General features: G+C 41.7%; 1 protein-coding gene across 3 annotated transcripts in view; it reads right to left on the bottom strand.

The window, feature by feature from the left end:
• Positions 1-441: 441 nt before the first annotated feature.
• LOC147102650 (uncharacterized) overlaps positions 442-17,095 on the bottom strand; it is a 40,734-nt gene continuing 24,080 nt past the window's right edge. For all 3 annotated transcript variants that reach the window (XM_085963333.1, XM_085963332.1, XM_085963334.1), the window contains 4 exons: positions 15,234-15,327; positions 12,571-12,620; positions 9,130-9,202; positions 442-6,231 (listed from right to left, as the gene is read on the bottom strand). In XM_085963333.1, coding sequence (XP_085819459.1) covers positions 9,161-9,202; positions 12,571-12,620; positions 15,234-15,327 — 186 coding nt within the window. In that variant the 3' untranslated portion in view covers positions 442-6,231; positions 9,130-9,160. The remainder of the gene's footprint in view (positions 6,232-9,129; positions 9,203-12,570; positions 12,621-15,233; positions 15,328-17,095) is intronic.

Here is a 17,095-nt window from a genome sequence, read left to right as displayed (position 1 = left end):
TCCAAGTGCAAAAATCACTAAAAGCGAATACAAAAATAATTAAAAATGCTAGTGGAATGTTGGTCTTTAGAAAGAGATAAACTATGTCCTTTGTTGGGGCAGTCCAGAACAAGGGGCATAACCTTAAGTTACAGCTAGGCCGTTCAGGGGTGATGTCAGAAAGCACCACTTCACACAAAGGGTAGTGGAAATCTGGAACTCACATAACGCTGTTGAGGCTGGGGGTCAATTGAAAATTTCAAAGCTGAGATTGATAGATTGTCAGGCAAGGGTGTGAAGGGTTACGGAACCAAGGTGGATAGATGAAGTCAGGATATAGATCAGCCATGATCTAACTGAATGGCGAACAGGTTCGAGGGGCTGAATGGCCTCCTGTGTAGTGCAGCTACTGAATGCATACATACATGCGCATTACACACAAATAATTCCCCCACAAACTGATTATTTCCAAAACTTGTTCATCTTTATTTATGGAAAGAAATGTACAGAAATGACATGAGATACCACTTGAATTTAAGGCTGAATTTAAAAATAAAATACAACAAGCACATAAAACTCTTGCAGCCTAATTTAAAAGAAAGGTTATTTTATACATATATAACCTAAATCTCAGTCAGCGGGAAACCAGTGGCCGGTACAAAGAAACACAAATAATGAAAAAGCAATAAATCGCAGCCCACAAGCCGAGCACTTTTCACCGAGCTTCTGTATAACAACCGCGGGGTGACATATCCGTCCAATTTGAAGTGAACACTGGTATTAGGAGAGCAATCCCTACCATGAAGTTCTTGGTGCTAATTAGTGCCTCAGCCTGCTGAGCTCAGACTTGATGTGCAGCTACTTCTGCCCTTTCTGGTCATGGTGCAGCGATATCCAGTTTTATTACATAAAGGCTGCTCGCAGAATCAGTACATTTTCATTCGTGGTTTTACCCAACGCCACCCTCCATCAATATAGGAACCTATCCACACTTAGCTGGGAATAGGCTCCTATAAAGCATCCCCATCCAACAACCTTGCAAAGAACCCGCCCCAAACAATAAGCACGACAGAGTAATTGCAATACTGGCAGCATAGGAGTAATCTGAAGCAAGCATCTGTACTGTTACAGTAATGGGCCACCACGTCTCGAAGTTTTAAAACTAGTAACGAGTGGAGGGAGGGGATAGAAATGACGCAGACACAGTTTCAGATTCAGCCTCATTTTGGGGCAATGTGACAGACGAGCACTTTCTGCATTGTTTTCTAGTCGGAGAGCAAAATGGGAAAAACAGTGGAAAATCAATCTGTGGTGATTTGGTTGACAGCATCTTGTACCCTGTAGGATGGCTCTACCAACACCATCACAGTGACGCTGGTTAAAGACAGATGACAAACATTCAGAGATTCTGTCAGAATGAAAAAGGTTCAAAACTGAAATCTGTAACCGGCCTCTAAAGAGAGTTCTAAAACACGTTTGTTTTTGCATCATGCACAGGTTTGTTTCAAGCCCATTCAAAAGGAGCTGCTGGTCAGTTTTGGAATTAGGTTCGCTAGAAAATAAGAACTGCAAGATTGTACAAGCTGGAAGTGGCTCAAACTACAGCTGCCTCGATATCCATTAAAATAAAACATTTGTCCAAAATCTATTCTTGCAGGGCTATCCCACAGTCTTTCATAGCTGACATTAAGAAATGTGGCCTGTTATTTGCATAGCTAACGTTTGCCAGAATGCAGTGTGCAAGGAGAGAATGCTACATTTCCTGGTTGGGCCTGTCTCATTTCTGCCCAATTCAATACTCTACCTCCACACTTGACTTGCACAGGTTATTGTGAAGTAGGAGAGGCCCTTATTCTCTATGGTATGTATTGTTCTGTTACTAATCACACAGCCCCAAATATATGAGAATTATAAATAAAACAGGACAGCCAGTGGCGTGGCAAGGTTTATCCGGTGAGAAGCTGAGCCACAGACCCCATTCGGTGCTATGCCAGTTGATCTCCGCAGGAGAGCAATCAGCTCCCCTTGGCTTGGGGAAGAGGAAAACTTGACGGGATTCTTACTCCTGATCACTGTCCAGACACCCCTGCTGGAAAGTGTGGCGGTGGAATGAGAAGAGGATCAGGCTCAAGCGGGATTCAGAACAGTCCCTGCAACATGTCTTCCACTGTAGATCATTCAAAGCATAAACTTACCGCACAGTAATAATTATGTAACGCTAGGGCCAAGAAGGTGGAAGCTATAAGTAAACGAAAGTGTGACACTATCTGTTGCACAATTTAACACGAGTTTTCAGGTCCATGGACAGGAAGCCGCACTTTACCAATTTGAAAATAGGGAAGAAGCAAAGCAAGGGTGTGGCAGAGATTTAACAGGGCTTTGGTACATAGCAAATTCAAATTCTTCCACCTTAATATTCCTCATAGAAATATCAGTAAGCAGCAAACTGCTAATGTCCCGCGCTGGAGGGCCGCCTCACTGGGAAGGGCCTGGGATCGGGTCACCTGCCCTCTTGTTTATCTGCGGAATGATTTGGGCAAGCAGGAACAGAAGGGGAGTGGGTGGGAAAGAGGAGAAAATATAAAAATACCAGGCAAAAACAGTACCACTGTAAAAAATATTTACAGCTGGGGATGTGTCATGAAACAGGAGGGTGAAGAGTGACTGCTGTAATTCGCAACATGGTGCATCACAATGCTGGGCGGTGCCACTGTTGTGAGGTGCCAAGTAAAGGGCCGGCACCTTCCAAATACCACACCTGCTGGCGAGTCATACAGCAGCATTGGCACAGGACTCGGAGCAGAGCACAGGGAGGACTCGGAGCAGAGCACAGGGAGGACACAGAGGATGGGAGAAATAGCAATGAAAACCTTTATAAAAATACAAAATAAAAATGTTTGAACTAAATTAGATACTCCTTTTTAATTTTTGTCCTTTACATTTAATCGGTTGCTTAGGAACAACTAAATTACATCAGCTCGCTTCTGATGTTCAACCTTCTCAATACTTAACCATCAAAGATATAATTCGAACGAAGCTACAGAAAGATAACCATAATCATCTTTTCAGTTGACCAATGAAACTTACAAACCACAATAATCCAACCTGTTGCAATAATCTAAATGCGCTGGAAATACATTTAATCAAAGAAAATGGCGGACTCCGTGTACATGCAGCCCTCTGAATGATTATACTGCTGCTGAGTACTTCCGAGTTTTTGCAGAAAAGCTGTTCAAGTTTAGCATTAGGCATGTGTTCTCCTCTCGGCTTTTTCATTACACATTATTGAGCATAAATGCCCGTTTGCCCAGCTGTCCAATTAGGCACATTAGGCCATGTGACATTTCACCTTCCCCTGCAAAATGCTCCCCTACTGTACATAGTGACCTGGCCCATAACTTGGCAAGCTCATCGTGTGACTGGTAAAAACCACTGGTGAAGACTGGGAGTCAAACCCATGAGCAAGGAATTGAGTGTTGGAATCACTGCATTACTCCCCATCTCTTAAACTGTGTCTTCCTTTTGTTCCTGAAGTGACCAATGCTGGACTACTTGCCCTCTGGTACCACACCCAGTAGACATTCTTCATGTGAGCCAAGACAGTAGAGGTCAGCTGGCTAATGGACAACTGAACATGATACAGTCAGCAGTCCACGTGCACATTCCCAACTGGACAGTGATCAGGAGTGAGAACCATGACAAATTTATTTCCCCTCCTTAGCCTGGGGGCATCAAGTGCCTCGGCTCAGATCAACTAACTCAGCATAAAACGGGGATCCAACCATGGACCTTCCAGTTCTGACGAAAGGTCACCGACCTGTAACGTTAACTCCGTTTCTCTCTTTACAGATGTTGCCTGGCCTGCTGAGTATTTCCAGCATTTTCTGTTTTTATTTCAGGATCCTTCCTGGCCTTGTATGGCTCATGTTGCAGACACATTAAAAAGGAGAAAAAAAAATAGAAGTGTATTTTAGGTAAACTAAAACTCTGCAGCAGACAAATAATCCAAGGGTTCAACAATACCTGTCCTTGCTCCGTCAGGTTCTCTTATTTTTGGAGACAGTATGAACCTCGAGAGTCGAGCAACGTACACAGCAGGGATAGCTCTTCCAAACTTACCTCAACCCTGCTTTCCACAACTACAGCAGCTGCAGTTCATTATGCGAACAGCAACTTTTCAAGTAACACGTGAATTTAATGGGATGTTTTAGAAGAGGAAACTGAAATTTGAGAGAAGTTTAGGCAAAAATGTAAAAGTTAGCAGACTGCTCATTTGCTTTAAAAACAAAAACATTATCAGACAAGATAGGAAAATGTAAGCACTCTGCATGACCATCATTACTTGGCAAGATATGGGGAGTGCCCTTTAACTCTTAAAGCACCCGTCACTGCATTTGTGACGACTGTATGGCTGCCTAGTTTAATCAGCACACTAAGGGTTTCTAGACCACCGATCATGACCTGACTGGTTTCATGCATCTGAATTATGGATTTCTGAGAAGGCAGCAGTAGTAACTGCTGCAAGATGGCTCTCACTATTGAGCCACGTTTGTGCTGTATAAGTCACTGAATGATGCAAAAGGATAGTACATGGAACTTAAGGGAGTTAAAAAAATTCTTAGCATGATTAATTTTAAAAATAAATATATTTATATATATAATATATATAATAAAAGTGGTATTTGCACTGCAGTATCCCTCTTGGCTGGCCTATACCTTTATATAAAAAAAACACAAACAAGACTACATAACAACTCTCCTCTAACCTAGAGCCATTAAATATAACAAAACCTGCCTTACATTGCTCCTTCAGGGATCAGCAAAACTAGGGGCTTAAGGCAGGAGCGCAAAACTGAAAGTTTGTTGTCGTAACTCAAGCCACAGTGACGGCTTTAAATTGTACTTTTTACTGTTTTGAGACTGTTATGGCCATCTTTACCCAGAGTCAGGCCCACTGGCCCTTACACAACGCAGTGGGATAAAGTGGTGGTTTAATCCAGCTACAATAGTTAATTTGAACAAGAAATGCAGTTAGGATTTTATTTTTGTTTAAAAAAAAACGCAGAACAATTATACGCTTTAAAAGAACCGTAGCTCCGTAAATGATCATCAAAGCCAATCGATTCAAAAAGCATTGAAACAATCTAGGTATGAAAAAATAGGAGCAGTATAACCTATCTCACCCTTTACAAAAGGAGAAAATAGTGAGGCTGTCATTTACAGCAGGTTTTCAAAAATACTGTAAAACAAGTAAACTTATGTGGGGTAACTGCGGGAGTGACGGGGCAATTTTGTATGCTTTAATATTTCAGCCTATAACACTATTAACTTCTGTGGCAAATGCCAAACTGAAACCCATGAATAACCCATTTTATGGCAGCCAACTGTAACTACAGAGCGAGAGGATTACAGTAAGCAAATCAATTCTGACTCTTTTCATTTGACGGGTGTAAAATAGGATCTTCTTTGTTTCCAATCAGCATTTCCAAAAGATTTTAATGTGTGGCTGCAGTTTGCTTCTGTCCTGGCTGCACTGGGTCCAGCAACATTCCCCTGATGTGCACACCCAACTGAAGACTGGCTGTTTCAGCAGGAGGACAGCGCCACTATACTACGAGGATAATCACAGCTTTCAAAGGGCCCAAAGAAATTCAGGTGCTGCAGTTTAGAGTTAAGTGCAGTCCACTACAGCATCACCATGCATGTCTGAGAATGACGCCATTATGCACAAAATGTGCACAGAGCTAATGACTAGAAACAGAACCAATGGTGTTTTTAACCCTGCTAATGCACATGGAAGAACCATCGAGATAATTATGGTATCATACTGGGGGGGTCTAGATCGCTTTCTTTTCTCGTGCCTGCTCTGAATGCACAGCCTAGTCATTGCTATGAATACGAGGTTTGTCTTTGCCATACGTACACAAACCTGTCGCAGCTCGTTCTGAAAAATGTAGTGGATGTATTGAGCTCTGGTGTAAAGTTTACAGACAATGCAGAGAAACACCCCACCCCACATAACAGCCTTGTTAACATTCGGGGGGAAATAATCTTCTTAATAATGATGCATCGTCTTGGAAGTACCATGAACATTAACTCATTCAACTTAACCAACAGCTGCAATAAAGGGCAGGGGAGACCACAGTGCTTTCTTTCAGGATCTTCAGTCCGCCTCATTGTGAAGGCAATAAGTAGCAGCTGAAGTGAAGCCTGAGTCTCTCTCTCAAAACAGCATGTCCATCTCCAGGCAATCTGTGAAGAAGAGGAACCCAAGTGTATGTAAATACAAAATTTTACACGGGAAAATAGTGACAACTGTAGCAAGTTTCTTTTAACTTTGTACCTACATTACAACAGTGACTACACTTCAAAAGTACTTCATTGGCTGTAAAGCGCTTTGGGACATCCCAAGGTCGTGAAAGGCGTTATATAAATACAAGTCTTTCTTTCTGACCTCTCCTCCACTCCTTTCCTTCCAAGCCACAAATTGAAATCCTTTTACATTTGGCTCATTGCCTACAGAATATTACAGCGGTTACACAAGAATGACCAATGTCATTTCATTCACAAACATCATAACCAGGGTGGTGCAGTGTCTGTACACGTACATTGCTATTTATTTAAAATGAGATGCGCCACAGGACTGGAAATGGACTGAAACGGTTCACAACACGGAAACCTTTAATGCAGTTGGCACGGGGACTGGATCAGTTTCCCCCCTCAACTGCACTGCCTCACGTCACGCCCATTTCTATAAGCTTTGAATTATATTTAAATATAACCACTGTTTACTGACAGGGTTTTGGATCATGGGGCATGAACCATCTGCTGTCTATACAACAAGATGGTGTTGAAGGTTTTTGCAGGTTTTGAGAAATGATAACATGACAGTATTTTATTTAAGGGATAGTGAGACACTGTGTATATGAATATGACTAATCCACCAAACACGCAAGGTTTTCCATCATGCCCGACACGTTTATTTAATTGCAGCATACATACAAGATTCGGTGCTGAATTAATGCTGATTAGTGCAGCTTGACAATTGAATTAATATTCATTAGTTATCCAAGTCAAGCATATACCACAACGGCTCAGCGAAATGGTGTCATGGTGGATTTATGACTTTACCCCTCACTTACTTTCTTCCTCTGTGTTATGCACACTCCTGAACCCGTAGAATAGGGAGGTAGGTGATCGGCTCCCAATCCCATCGTCAAAAGCTGCTTTTATAGCAGCAACATTTTAATTTGGATTCCCAGAGAATGGCCTCCTTAAGTGTTTAAGTTCCCAAACCTGGCTCCCTTGGCCCAGCAGTAGAGTTCCAGCTGACCAACACCCGTCTTTTAGAATCCGAATTACAACAGCACCAATGCAAAAGCAGCTTTGCTTCATATATAAGCTGCCATAAAAAGGGGGGGGGGGACAAGAATTGCTGGAGGTTCCTCTTGCTCTGCTCGCTGACCTACACTGGCTCCCAGTCCGGCAGCGATAAAGTTTTACTATGTTAAAGGTGCTATATAAATGCAAAGTAGTTGTTGTTGTATTCTCCATGCTGCACAAATATGGATGTGAACCCGAACCTCTGTCCCATCATTCAACACCTGGGGCTTTTAAGCGGATCTATTCCTCCTGAAATGAAGGCGCTCGGTGCAGTGAGCACCTCCCAAACCATATAGCTCCAATGTTAACTGAGCAGAAATTAAAGTACCAGGAGTTCCATTTATCATATCTTCGCTGTTGACCAAAGCCACCAATGCCTAAAACTCTATTCATTAAGCAACCACTTTCAGATTTCATTTTTCCTGCATCACTTTGTTCAAGTAAAAAAAAAACCCAGAATGTTTGTAATCAGAATTAGGCTTATTTCTGCAACAACAAAAAAGATTTGCATTTACATAGCACCTTTCACGACCTCAGGACATCCCAAAGTGTTTTACAGCCAACGAGATACTATTGAAGTGGAGTCACTGTTGTAATGTAGGAAACACGGTAGCCAATTTGCGCACAGCAAGCTCCCACAAACAGCAATACAATAAATGACTAGATACAGGAAACTTTCCGGTATCCGGCACGGACGGGACCGACGTGTTGCCGGTTCATCAACAATTCCGGATAACCGAACGCTATAGTAAAAGATACGGAGCTCAGAGCTCCGTCTAAAGCAACAAACCCTGTGCTTCAAAACAATGGGCACAAGTTGCAAGCGTCTCTGTAGCTTAGCAACAGCTGCAGCTACACCCTTGCACAGCAACAAATCAATTAAAAAAAGTAACTAAAAGTAAAAAAAAGTTACCTGAACCAACTCCTGAATTTTGCCGGTGGATAGAGCGTTCCGGTTATTTAGGGGCCGGTTAATCGAAAGTTTCCTGTAATCTGTTTTAGTGGTGTTGGTTGAGTAATAAATATTGGCAAGGACACTGGGGAGAACTCCCCTGCTCTTTTTCGAATAGCTCCATGGGATCTTTCATGTTCACTCGAGAGGGTAGACAGGGCCTCGGTTTAACGTCTCATCCGACAAGTGCAGCACTCCCTCAGTACTGCACTTAAGTGTCAGCCAAGATTGTGTGCTCAAGTCTTTGGAGTAGGCCTTGAACCCATGACTTTCTGACTCGGAGGCGAGAGTGCTTCCACTGAGCCACAGCTGATATACAAATTTGTAAGAAAGAAATAAAACATTAAGTAAATAATAAAATCTACCAACTATCTTCCCAAAAAAGATAGTGTTAAAGCACACTGGCTGCATCATTAGCACCTCCTCCCCCATGGAACTTCGCCCACCTGCCTGTATGTGACGCAGGTGACTGAAGATGTCTTCTATTTCGATGAGGTGCTCCCTGGGCTAAACAGACCACCCCAGAAGTGCTGCAGGCTGAGGTCTCCAGGTTTTGCCCTAGATTTAAGATTCCTCTTTAGAGGGGTTAATTATCAGGTTAATTGCAGAAATCTGTAGGTTTTTTGGCAAGAGTCTGAGAAAATAATAGCTTCATTAACTGCCAACAACCATGCCACAGACTGGCTGCATGAAGTGTAACAGACAAGCATGGGTTACAAGCCACAAATGTTGCATTTCCAAGTCAGCACTGCTGCTACAATATAAGAAACAGCATGTTGTGCGAAATGAATTCAGGTACGACTGAATCTACTTACAGTTCAGCAGACTCGAGCCTCAGTATCACTGTCACCTGCTTTCCCCCTTTGCTGAAATTTTCAGAGCTTTGTCCTAGTAAGTGAGCAAACAAAATGGTTACAGGAGATATGACAGCAAGCAAGGCAAATACAGCCCATAACCTTCTCCCAAAAGAATACTCTTCAGACTCAGATATTAATCTCAGTTTAATTACAGAAACCACTCTTTCCCCAGTGGGCAGAATCAGGATGTTCCCAGAATAAACTCATTTCACAACAATAAGTTAGAAGGCAATAACTTCACCAATTTTGAAAACAAATTACTTTTTTTGAGAGAGTTTTGTGGTTTTACTGGGGGATGGGACACTCTGGGCACACAGTACACCATGGTCAGATGCAGAATATATAGATTGACAATGGCAGGTAGTGATGGAATGATGGGTTTGCCCAAGACCAGTGCAATTTATTTTTAATTCATTCATTCTCAAGATATGGGCGTCGCTGGCAAGGCCGGCATTTATTGTCCATCCTAGTTGCCCTCCATGTGAAGGTGCTCCCACAGTGCTGTTAGGGAGGGAGTTCCAGGATTTTGACCCAGCGACGATGAATCATAATTTTTTCCACATATGCCACCCGTTGCTTTTGAGTGAGATTGCCAATTAGTCCTGAGGTAGAGATGATTTTGCGCTGTGGGCTCATCCGCACCAGGAACTAAAGACTGCCCAAACACATTTCATATCGAACCCTTGCAATCAATAAGCACAGGAGACTTTCATCCCATCAGTTTGTGCTGGATTCGAACCCAGGGCCCAGGGCTAAAAGGCCACTGCACCAACCAGTCCCCTGAATAGTCCATTAACAGAAATTATAATGCATTGTTAACTGTACATTTCCTGAGGCTTCATTACTCTTGGCTATCTGAAATCCTTACACATGTGACAGCATAGTGTTAGATTACTGGTGCCTCGTAAAAGAACAGTACAATGGTCCTTTGGATTAAATTCCACAAGGTATATCTGTTATAAACTGCAATGCTGGAGGAGTAGAGAATTCTCATTGATCACATCTTCCTGCTGCGACGTTAACGGTTATATTTCTATACTATTTAGTTTCTGCAAGTCACAGAGCAAAAAAAACTGTGACGAATGATCAAAATATCTTTAGAGCTGCAAGTACAGATTGTGATGGCTGAAGAGCTGCCCAATAGGAAAATAATTGCACCACCCACACCTCAATAAATTAAGAATAATAAAAATGTGCTTATACATCATATGAAGCACAACAACTCAAACAACAGGATTAAAATGCATCCTGCATCTGTGGAGAGAGAAACAGAGTTAACAGTTCAGGTTGATGACCTTTCATCAGAAGATGTTAAGAGGACATTCCTGCTGCTTGACCTGCTGTGTGTTTCCAGCGTTTTTTTAAATTTTATTTCAGATTTCCCACATCTGCAGTATTTTGCTTTTGTTAAAATGCATCCTACTGTTTGAGGAATCCTGAAAACTACGGGACATGGGATGAGATCCTTTTATTGTCACTCCCAACTTGCTAGACCCCACCCATTAAAAAGCAGTAAGAAAGGATCACATAAACTCTCTCTAATGTAGATTTTTGTTCAGAGAAATACTGAACACTGTAAAGCATTTCAGATCTGTGTTTTTGGAGGGAGATGTCCAGAGGTGCTGAAACCAAATTTTTTAAATGTTGGGACCTACAAAGTGAATTGAATGATACAGTACTTATCTACTACGAGAAAAATCTTGCCAATTATACGTGAATGTTTTGACACCATCATGTTCTTGGACTATTGGATCCATTAAAAAAAAAATCACAAATTATGAAATAATTTCTGCAATTTTTAATTTTAATAAAACATTTTAATAAACATTGTGGTTTTTTTTTTAAATAAGGCAAACACTAACCCCTCTCAGAGCTCCACAAATTGCTGTGTTTCTGGGACATTAAGCTGCAGGGAGTACTTGTATAAAAATCAGTACAATAACTGACTAATCACTGGACTAATTGCACAATATCACAACAAATGCCTTCTGGTGATAGAAAGAAGTTGCAGATAAATAGCACCTTTCGTGTCCTCGGGACATCCCAAAGCACTTTACTTTTGGAGTGCAGCCACTGTTGTTAGGCAGGCAAGAGCCACACAGCAAGCTCCCATAAACAATAAATAAATGAATCACTAGATAATCTGTTTTTGGTGTTGTTACTGGAGGGAGGAATGTTGGCCATGATAATGGGAGATCTCCCTGCTCTTCTCCAGTCTGATCGTTTATGTCCACCTAAGAATGGCGGACAGGGCATTGGGTTAACCTGTCATCGGAGAGATGGCACCTTCAACAATGTAGCACTCCTGCACTGAATTGTCAGCCTATCATTATATATCATAAAATTGTGGCAGGTCAACAGGAACAGGAGGCAAATCAGTTACTTTTCCAAGAAATGGGAGAATTCATTGTCACATTAACCTTAAAATTGTGGCAACTCAATTCCACTGTGGAAGCATTTCTGCATCCGCTGCCCATGTAATAGTTTGAATCTGTTTGCAGTGATTTTTCCAGTTTTTAAAATTGTAACCAGTAAATTCTGTGCCAAGTTTCTCCTTTAACAAAGATTAAATGTCTTGTGTTAGGGCAACATTAGGATAATCATTGAGAAACAAAGTTAAAAATTTAAGGGAGTGGCAGAACATAGTTTGCATTCTAAACAAAGGTACCAAGCACAGATTTCTCTCCTCTCCCTAAAACAAAATCCCACAAGGCCAGGGAAGTGTATCCCAGCACATGCACAGACAGGATTTGCAGCGAGACTATATATTAAGTTAACAATGCACGTTTCACAGCAACAATTCAACACGTCTGCTGACTGGATCAAGATATCAGCAGAAATGGAATTCCAATTAAAACTGAGGTCACACTGCTGTTGATTTTAAAACTTATCGAAATAATCACCGCCAATTTCATGCCATCAGTTACAGACTGACTTTCCGATGACTAGATGTTCAATGTTTGTGTTGTCGATAATGTTGGGAGGTGTTACTGCTGCACGGAGAAATCATCTCAGTAAACGGTTCAAATGACATCGTAAACCAACAAGAGCAATTTATCACCGGAATCAGGAGATGAGATTTTCACTAAGCATTTCTACCTATTTACTTGTTTTTAATATTTAGATAGCAGTGTTACTTATTAAAAATATAATTAAGCCTGGCATACTGTAAATTGGTCATAACTTCTACATATATTTTCCATGACAGGGAATCCTTGAACATGGCAGCGAATCAGAACGGCAAAGATGTCTAACAGTGATCTTTACCATACGCAAAAAAAGAAATGAAACAAATGTGTGAAAAGCATTAAGGTTTTATCTCTGAAAATAGGTAAAATGAATGCACAACTTGTACATGGTGAAAGATTAAGGAAATATAAAGATGTACTATTGCCGTACCTTATGTTTTGTACATTTCATTGAGAAATTATCTTCATTTAGGAAACATTCTGGAATAAAGAGCAAATGCAGGTCAACCAGGATTCCTCACTTTTAGTGACACATTCAGACAGCAGAAATCAATTTAGACCCAATTAACAAAGACTCAAAAAACATAGACTGCGAGACCACTAGTAGTGGATAGCAATCACTGCTCCACCATTGGGTGTGCAAGCACTGTTAACTCCGACCCCAGCACTGCAAACACAACATCCAACCTCATTTATTTTTGAAAAGTAGTTTGCCACAATCTTTAATTAATACCCAAGAATTGGGACTAATTGGACTGCTCTTTCAAAGAGCCGGCACAGGCACGACGGGCCGAGTGGCCTCCTTCTGTGCTGGAAGATTCTATGGGGGAAAAATTCGGTTGGTTAGCACCTCCCATTAGCGCCCCCCGGAGGCGCTAATGGGGCGCTAGGAAGTTAGCGCCCAAGCACGACGATTTTAGCGCCGCTCGTGAAACTGACCAGTCGTTTTGCGGCGGCACTAAACACTACTGCTACGATCTCCTGCGCCCACAGATTGTGACGCCAGTCAAGCGTGCAACACCCCGGTGGTGCCCCAGACCGGATATTGAGTCTCGCCCCCCTGCCTTTGCGCCTGCCACTAGGAACGACAGGTAGAGGGGAACGTTTTCAAGTCGAGAAGGAGCTCCATTTAAAAGGTGGGCACTTTCTGCCTTTTTTTGTCGGCAAAATTTTTGGTTTTAACGCTGTCCTAAGGAGTTTTGGCCCTCAGCACCACTTTTGAGGTTCCCAAGCACCGAGCTCTTTCCCTGGGCCTATCCATTAGTGCTTCCAACACAATTGCTTTTAAGGTCTCTCCAGGCCGAGATTCAAGACTGCAATGAGCAGGGAGTGGCTGACCAGCAAGATGGCCCCTTCCCTTTAAGAACTGGATGGCGCCAGTGTGTCTGGCTTCCATAACTGACATCGCCTGAATTCGGAAGCGTTCTGAGGTAGCGCCTCTCTCCACGACGTTTGTGCCTTGAGAGGTGTGTAGCGCCTGATTTAGCACTCGAATCACCTCCAGGGGCGATAGAGGCGAATTTTGCAGTCGGAGGCGATAATTAGCGCCGGCCACTAAACTTTGCGCCCGGCCGATATTAGCGCCCCAAAATGGGCGATACCGAATTTTTCCCCCGCTGATTCTATAACCTGGAACCAACAGCAAGTGACAATGGCTATAACAATCAGCATTATGTCAGAATTCCATTTAAAGGGGAATGACAACCCAAGAAATAAACACACTTTGCCACATAAATGTCCCATCATTATTAGCTTTGGTGCTGCCATTTAATTTGGCGACACCATAGTTATGGTGATGCTTATTATGAGAAGGCAACTGAAGTTTTCCTCCCTAAACTGCTGGCGATCATCTGTCAGTGCTGCTGGTTATAACAGATGATTTTTAGTGCATTAATGTGGTGATGCGCTCGATTACTATGCTTTCCTTCCCTTTTTAAAAGAGGAGGGGGAAAAAAAGCAATGACACCACAGTTTTTCGTAACACAAGAAGTCTTCAATACATAAAAGGTCAATAGCAGGATAATGGATCCATCAGCCAATGCATCAAACACTATCGGCTGACAGATCCCATTAACCATTCACCGGCCTACTGGGACAATGCAGAGCCTTTCAGTACAGGACCAAGCTCTCTGGCTGTGCTTTAATTGCTTTTTCCTCTGTGTCACTGAAGAGAATTCCACCACCCGTGATCCTTTGCCCTTTCTATTCTTCTCCTAACCCATCCCCTCCCCAAAAAATAATTAATTCATCCAGTGAATTAAAAATACATTTTAGCAGCATTGTCACCGAGATTTCAGCACAGTGCAATGGGAGTATGAAATCATACTGAGATCACTGTAGCCAGCCGTACAACTGCAAGTTTTGTTCTTCTAAATTGGAGCTGCGTCTGGAGAGAGCATTTTGAGCTGTCGAACACTAGGGTGAAGTATTGGCTTGTCATTACTGATGGGGCAATTGTGAGAGCAAAGAGGGGATGAATTAACAGCATCACACAAGAACATATCGCACAACATGAAAGTACATTGGCTTAAGTACAATTCTGCCTGAAGCATATTAGTGCCGATACACTAAACAAGGCAGCAATGGCCCAGTACTTAAAACTAGTGTTAAGCAGCTCAATGGGCTCCAGCAAATACTGACTCAGCTCTGCACCAGTTTCATCAAATCAAATCTGAATGTTATAATTTATTCCATCATTTTAAATACACAGCCCATTCCTGTTAATTTGAAAATTTGAGTTACGCTAAAGGCCATTTTAATACAATTGCTTAATTTGAATTTCTGGATAATTCAAATTTGTGGGAGTGCAAAATAAATGAATTATCAGGGGTCTGTAGTATCAGAATAGAATTGGGTAATTACTTTTACTGGCTCACATAGCACTAGTGTTCATCAAATTTAAATCACCAGTGTCCTTTCTAATGCAGAAAGCATTACCACGGCGAGACCCATTATTTGTAGAGAACAAAATGGTTGTATTCAGCTCTCCATATTTAGTTATGTAATAATTAACGTAAAGCAAAGATTGGGGCACAACTCCACAAACATTTTACCTTCTTGATCATAACCAAAAATAACTGAAGAGATACTCACTACTATCTACAGCACAGGCATAGTGGTACTTAAGAGGGCAGCCTTTAATGTAGCAGCCTAGAGTGGCACCAGTTCTCTGACACATGGAACAGAGCTGTAGAAACAAGGTCAGCATCAGAAAGGCTTTTGCAAAACAAAAAAGCGTTTCACAGAAATCAAATTACAAGTTAGGTCAAATCTTACAGGACAATACAATTAGATTTCACAATTCTTCATCTGGAGCACCCACTGTACCGATTCTCTGAAACCTCACAGGAAGGCACAGCAGGGCTTGTTCGTCACCATACCTGATGCTGCCGAAAGGGGAAAAAAAACAGCTGTGCTGGGAGGACCTATAAAATCACCCTGGATAGGATGTATTTTCTAAAATGTGACTTTAGCCGTTATTTCACCTGATTGAGGGACTTCTGGAAAACAATGCAAGTTACATGACCTGTTGAGCAGATGCAACTCTTTTCAAACTAGCCTGCCCCCCACCCACCCTCCCCCCATGACAAAAAGATACTTCATCCCGAGGCACCACCAAAAGGGGAGATGTATAAATCAGGAAGTAAACACCCCTTCTGAATTACTCTGCGGAGTTAACTCTTCTCATAAGCAATCATCTGATTTTGTTTTGCGACATCTTAACAACACGTCACATTGCAGCAATCCTCTAAATGCAACAAAGCTGCCACGGCATCAATCATCTCATCAACCCGATGGGCATGTAATGTGATCAGTGACACACTCAACCAAAAGAAAACCTTGTGTCTCATGTTTAGAATGTAGAAATCAATTAATTAAATTCTTAAAAATCACAGATTAAAATGTGGTTTCCCTTCCATTCCCCTTTATCAGTTTCTCAGACACAAGATAGTCCTCCAGTTCTGTGTGTTGGCAGTTTAGTCAGACAGGTCTAACAAGTTGAAACATCAGTTCTCTGCTAATTGTTAAAGCATCACAGCAGCTGCACTACCGCAAGTCGATCAGGTTTGGTAAACGAGGAATATACATGAACTTGTTTAATAATGTGCTTTATTAAAAGACTTGGAGCAGTGGTGAAAAATAAAAGGAATCAGCTGCAGGTGGACAAAAAACATTCTAGCCCAGTTTCCATGTATTTAAGAAACATAAATCCAATGTTACAAATGCAGCTTTCCGTCAGTTTGCTAACTTGTTTTCCCCCAGAAATGGTTCTTTTGACATTTACAAATATTTCGCATTGTTTCTACAGTTTGGAGAAGACAGAACAGTAACAATTGCAACAGTTATCCCCGTTTCTGTGGGACAAAGTACTGATGGAAAAATTCTCATTACAGTAAACATAAGCCACTTACTGTATTTTCTCAGTTCGGAGTCTGCTTCAGCTTTCAGTGAACGATGCCCTTAGAATAACAGCACAGAAGGCGACCATTTGCCCCATTGGATCATTACCAACTCTTGCTACATCAATCCAAACCAATTCCGCCCTTCTCCCCTCCCACAGTCCTCTATCTTCCTCTGCTTCAACTTTTTTCTTTTAAAGATGCAATGGTCCCGGTCTTAACTAGCAATCTCATAGTAAAGGATCCTCTGGGGCAGAGTGATCATAATATGATAGGCAAGTCATTCTCAGAATTTCACATTAATTTTAAGTCCGAAACTAGAGTCTTAAACTTAAATAAAGCCAATTACATAGGTATGAGGGGCGAGTTGGCTCAGGCAGATTGGAAAAATAGATTAAAAGGTATGGTGATAGATAAGCAGTGGCTAGCACTTAAAGAAATATTTCATAATTCTCAACAAAAATACATTCCATTGAGAAACAAAAACTCCACAGGAAAAGTGATCCAACCGTGGCTAACTAAAGAAGGATAGCATTAGATTGAAAGAAGAAGCTT

The sequence above is a fragment of the Somniosus microcephalus genome, chromosome 21 (genome assembly GCF_052327205.1).
Source record: "Somniosus microcephalus isolate GS21.2 chromosome 21, FLI_Smic_1.0, whole genome shotgun sequence".
Taxonomy (NCBI): Eukaryota; Metazoa; Chordata; class Chondrichthyes; order Squaliformes; family Somniosidae; genus Somniosus; species Somniosus microcephalus.
This window is presented reverse-complemented; position numbering and strand designations above follow the sequence as displayed.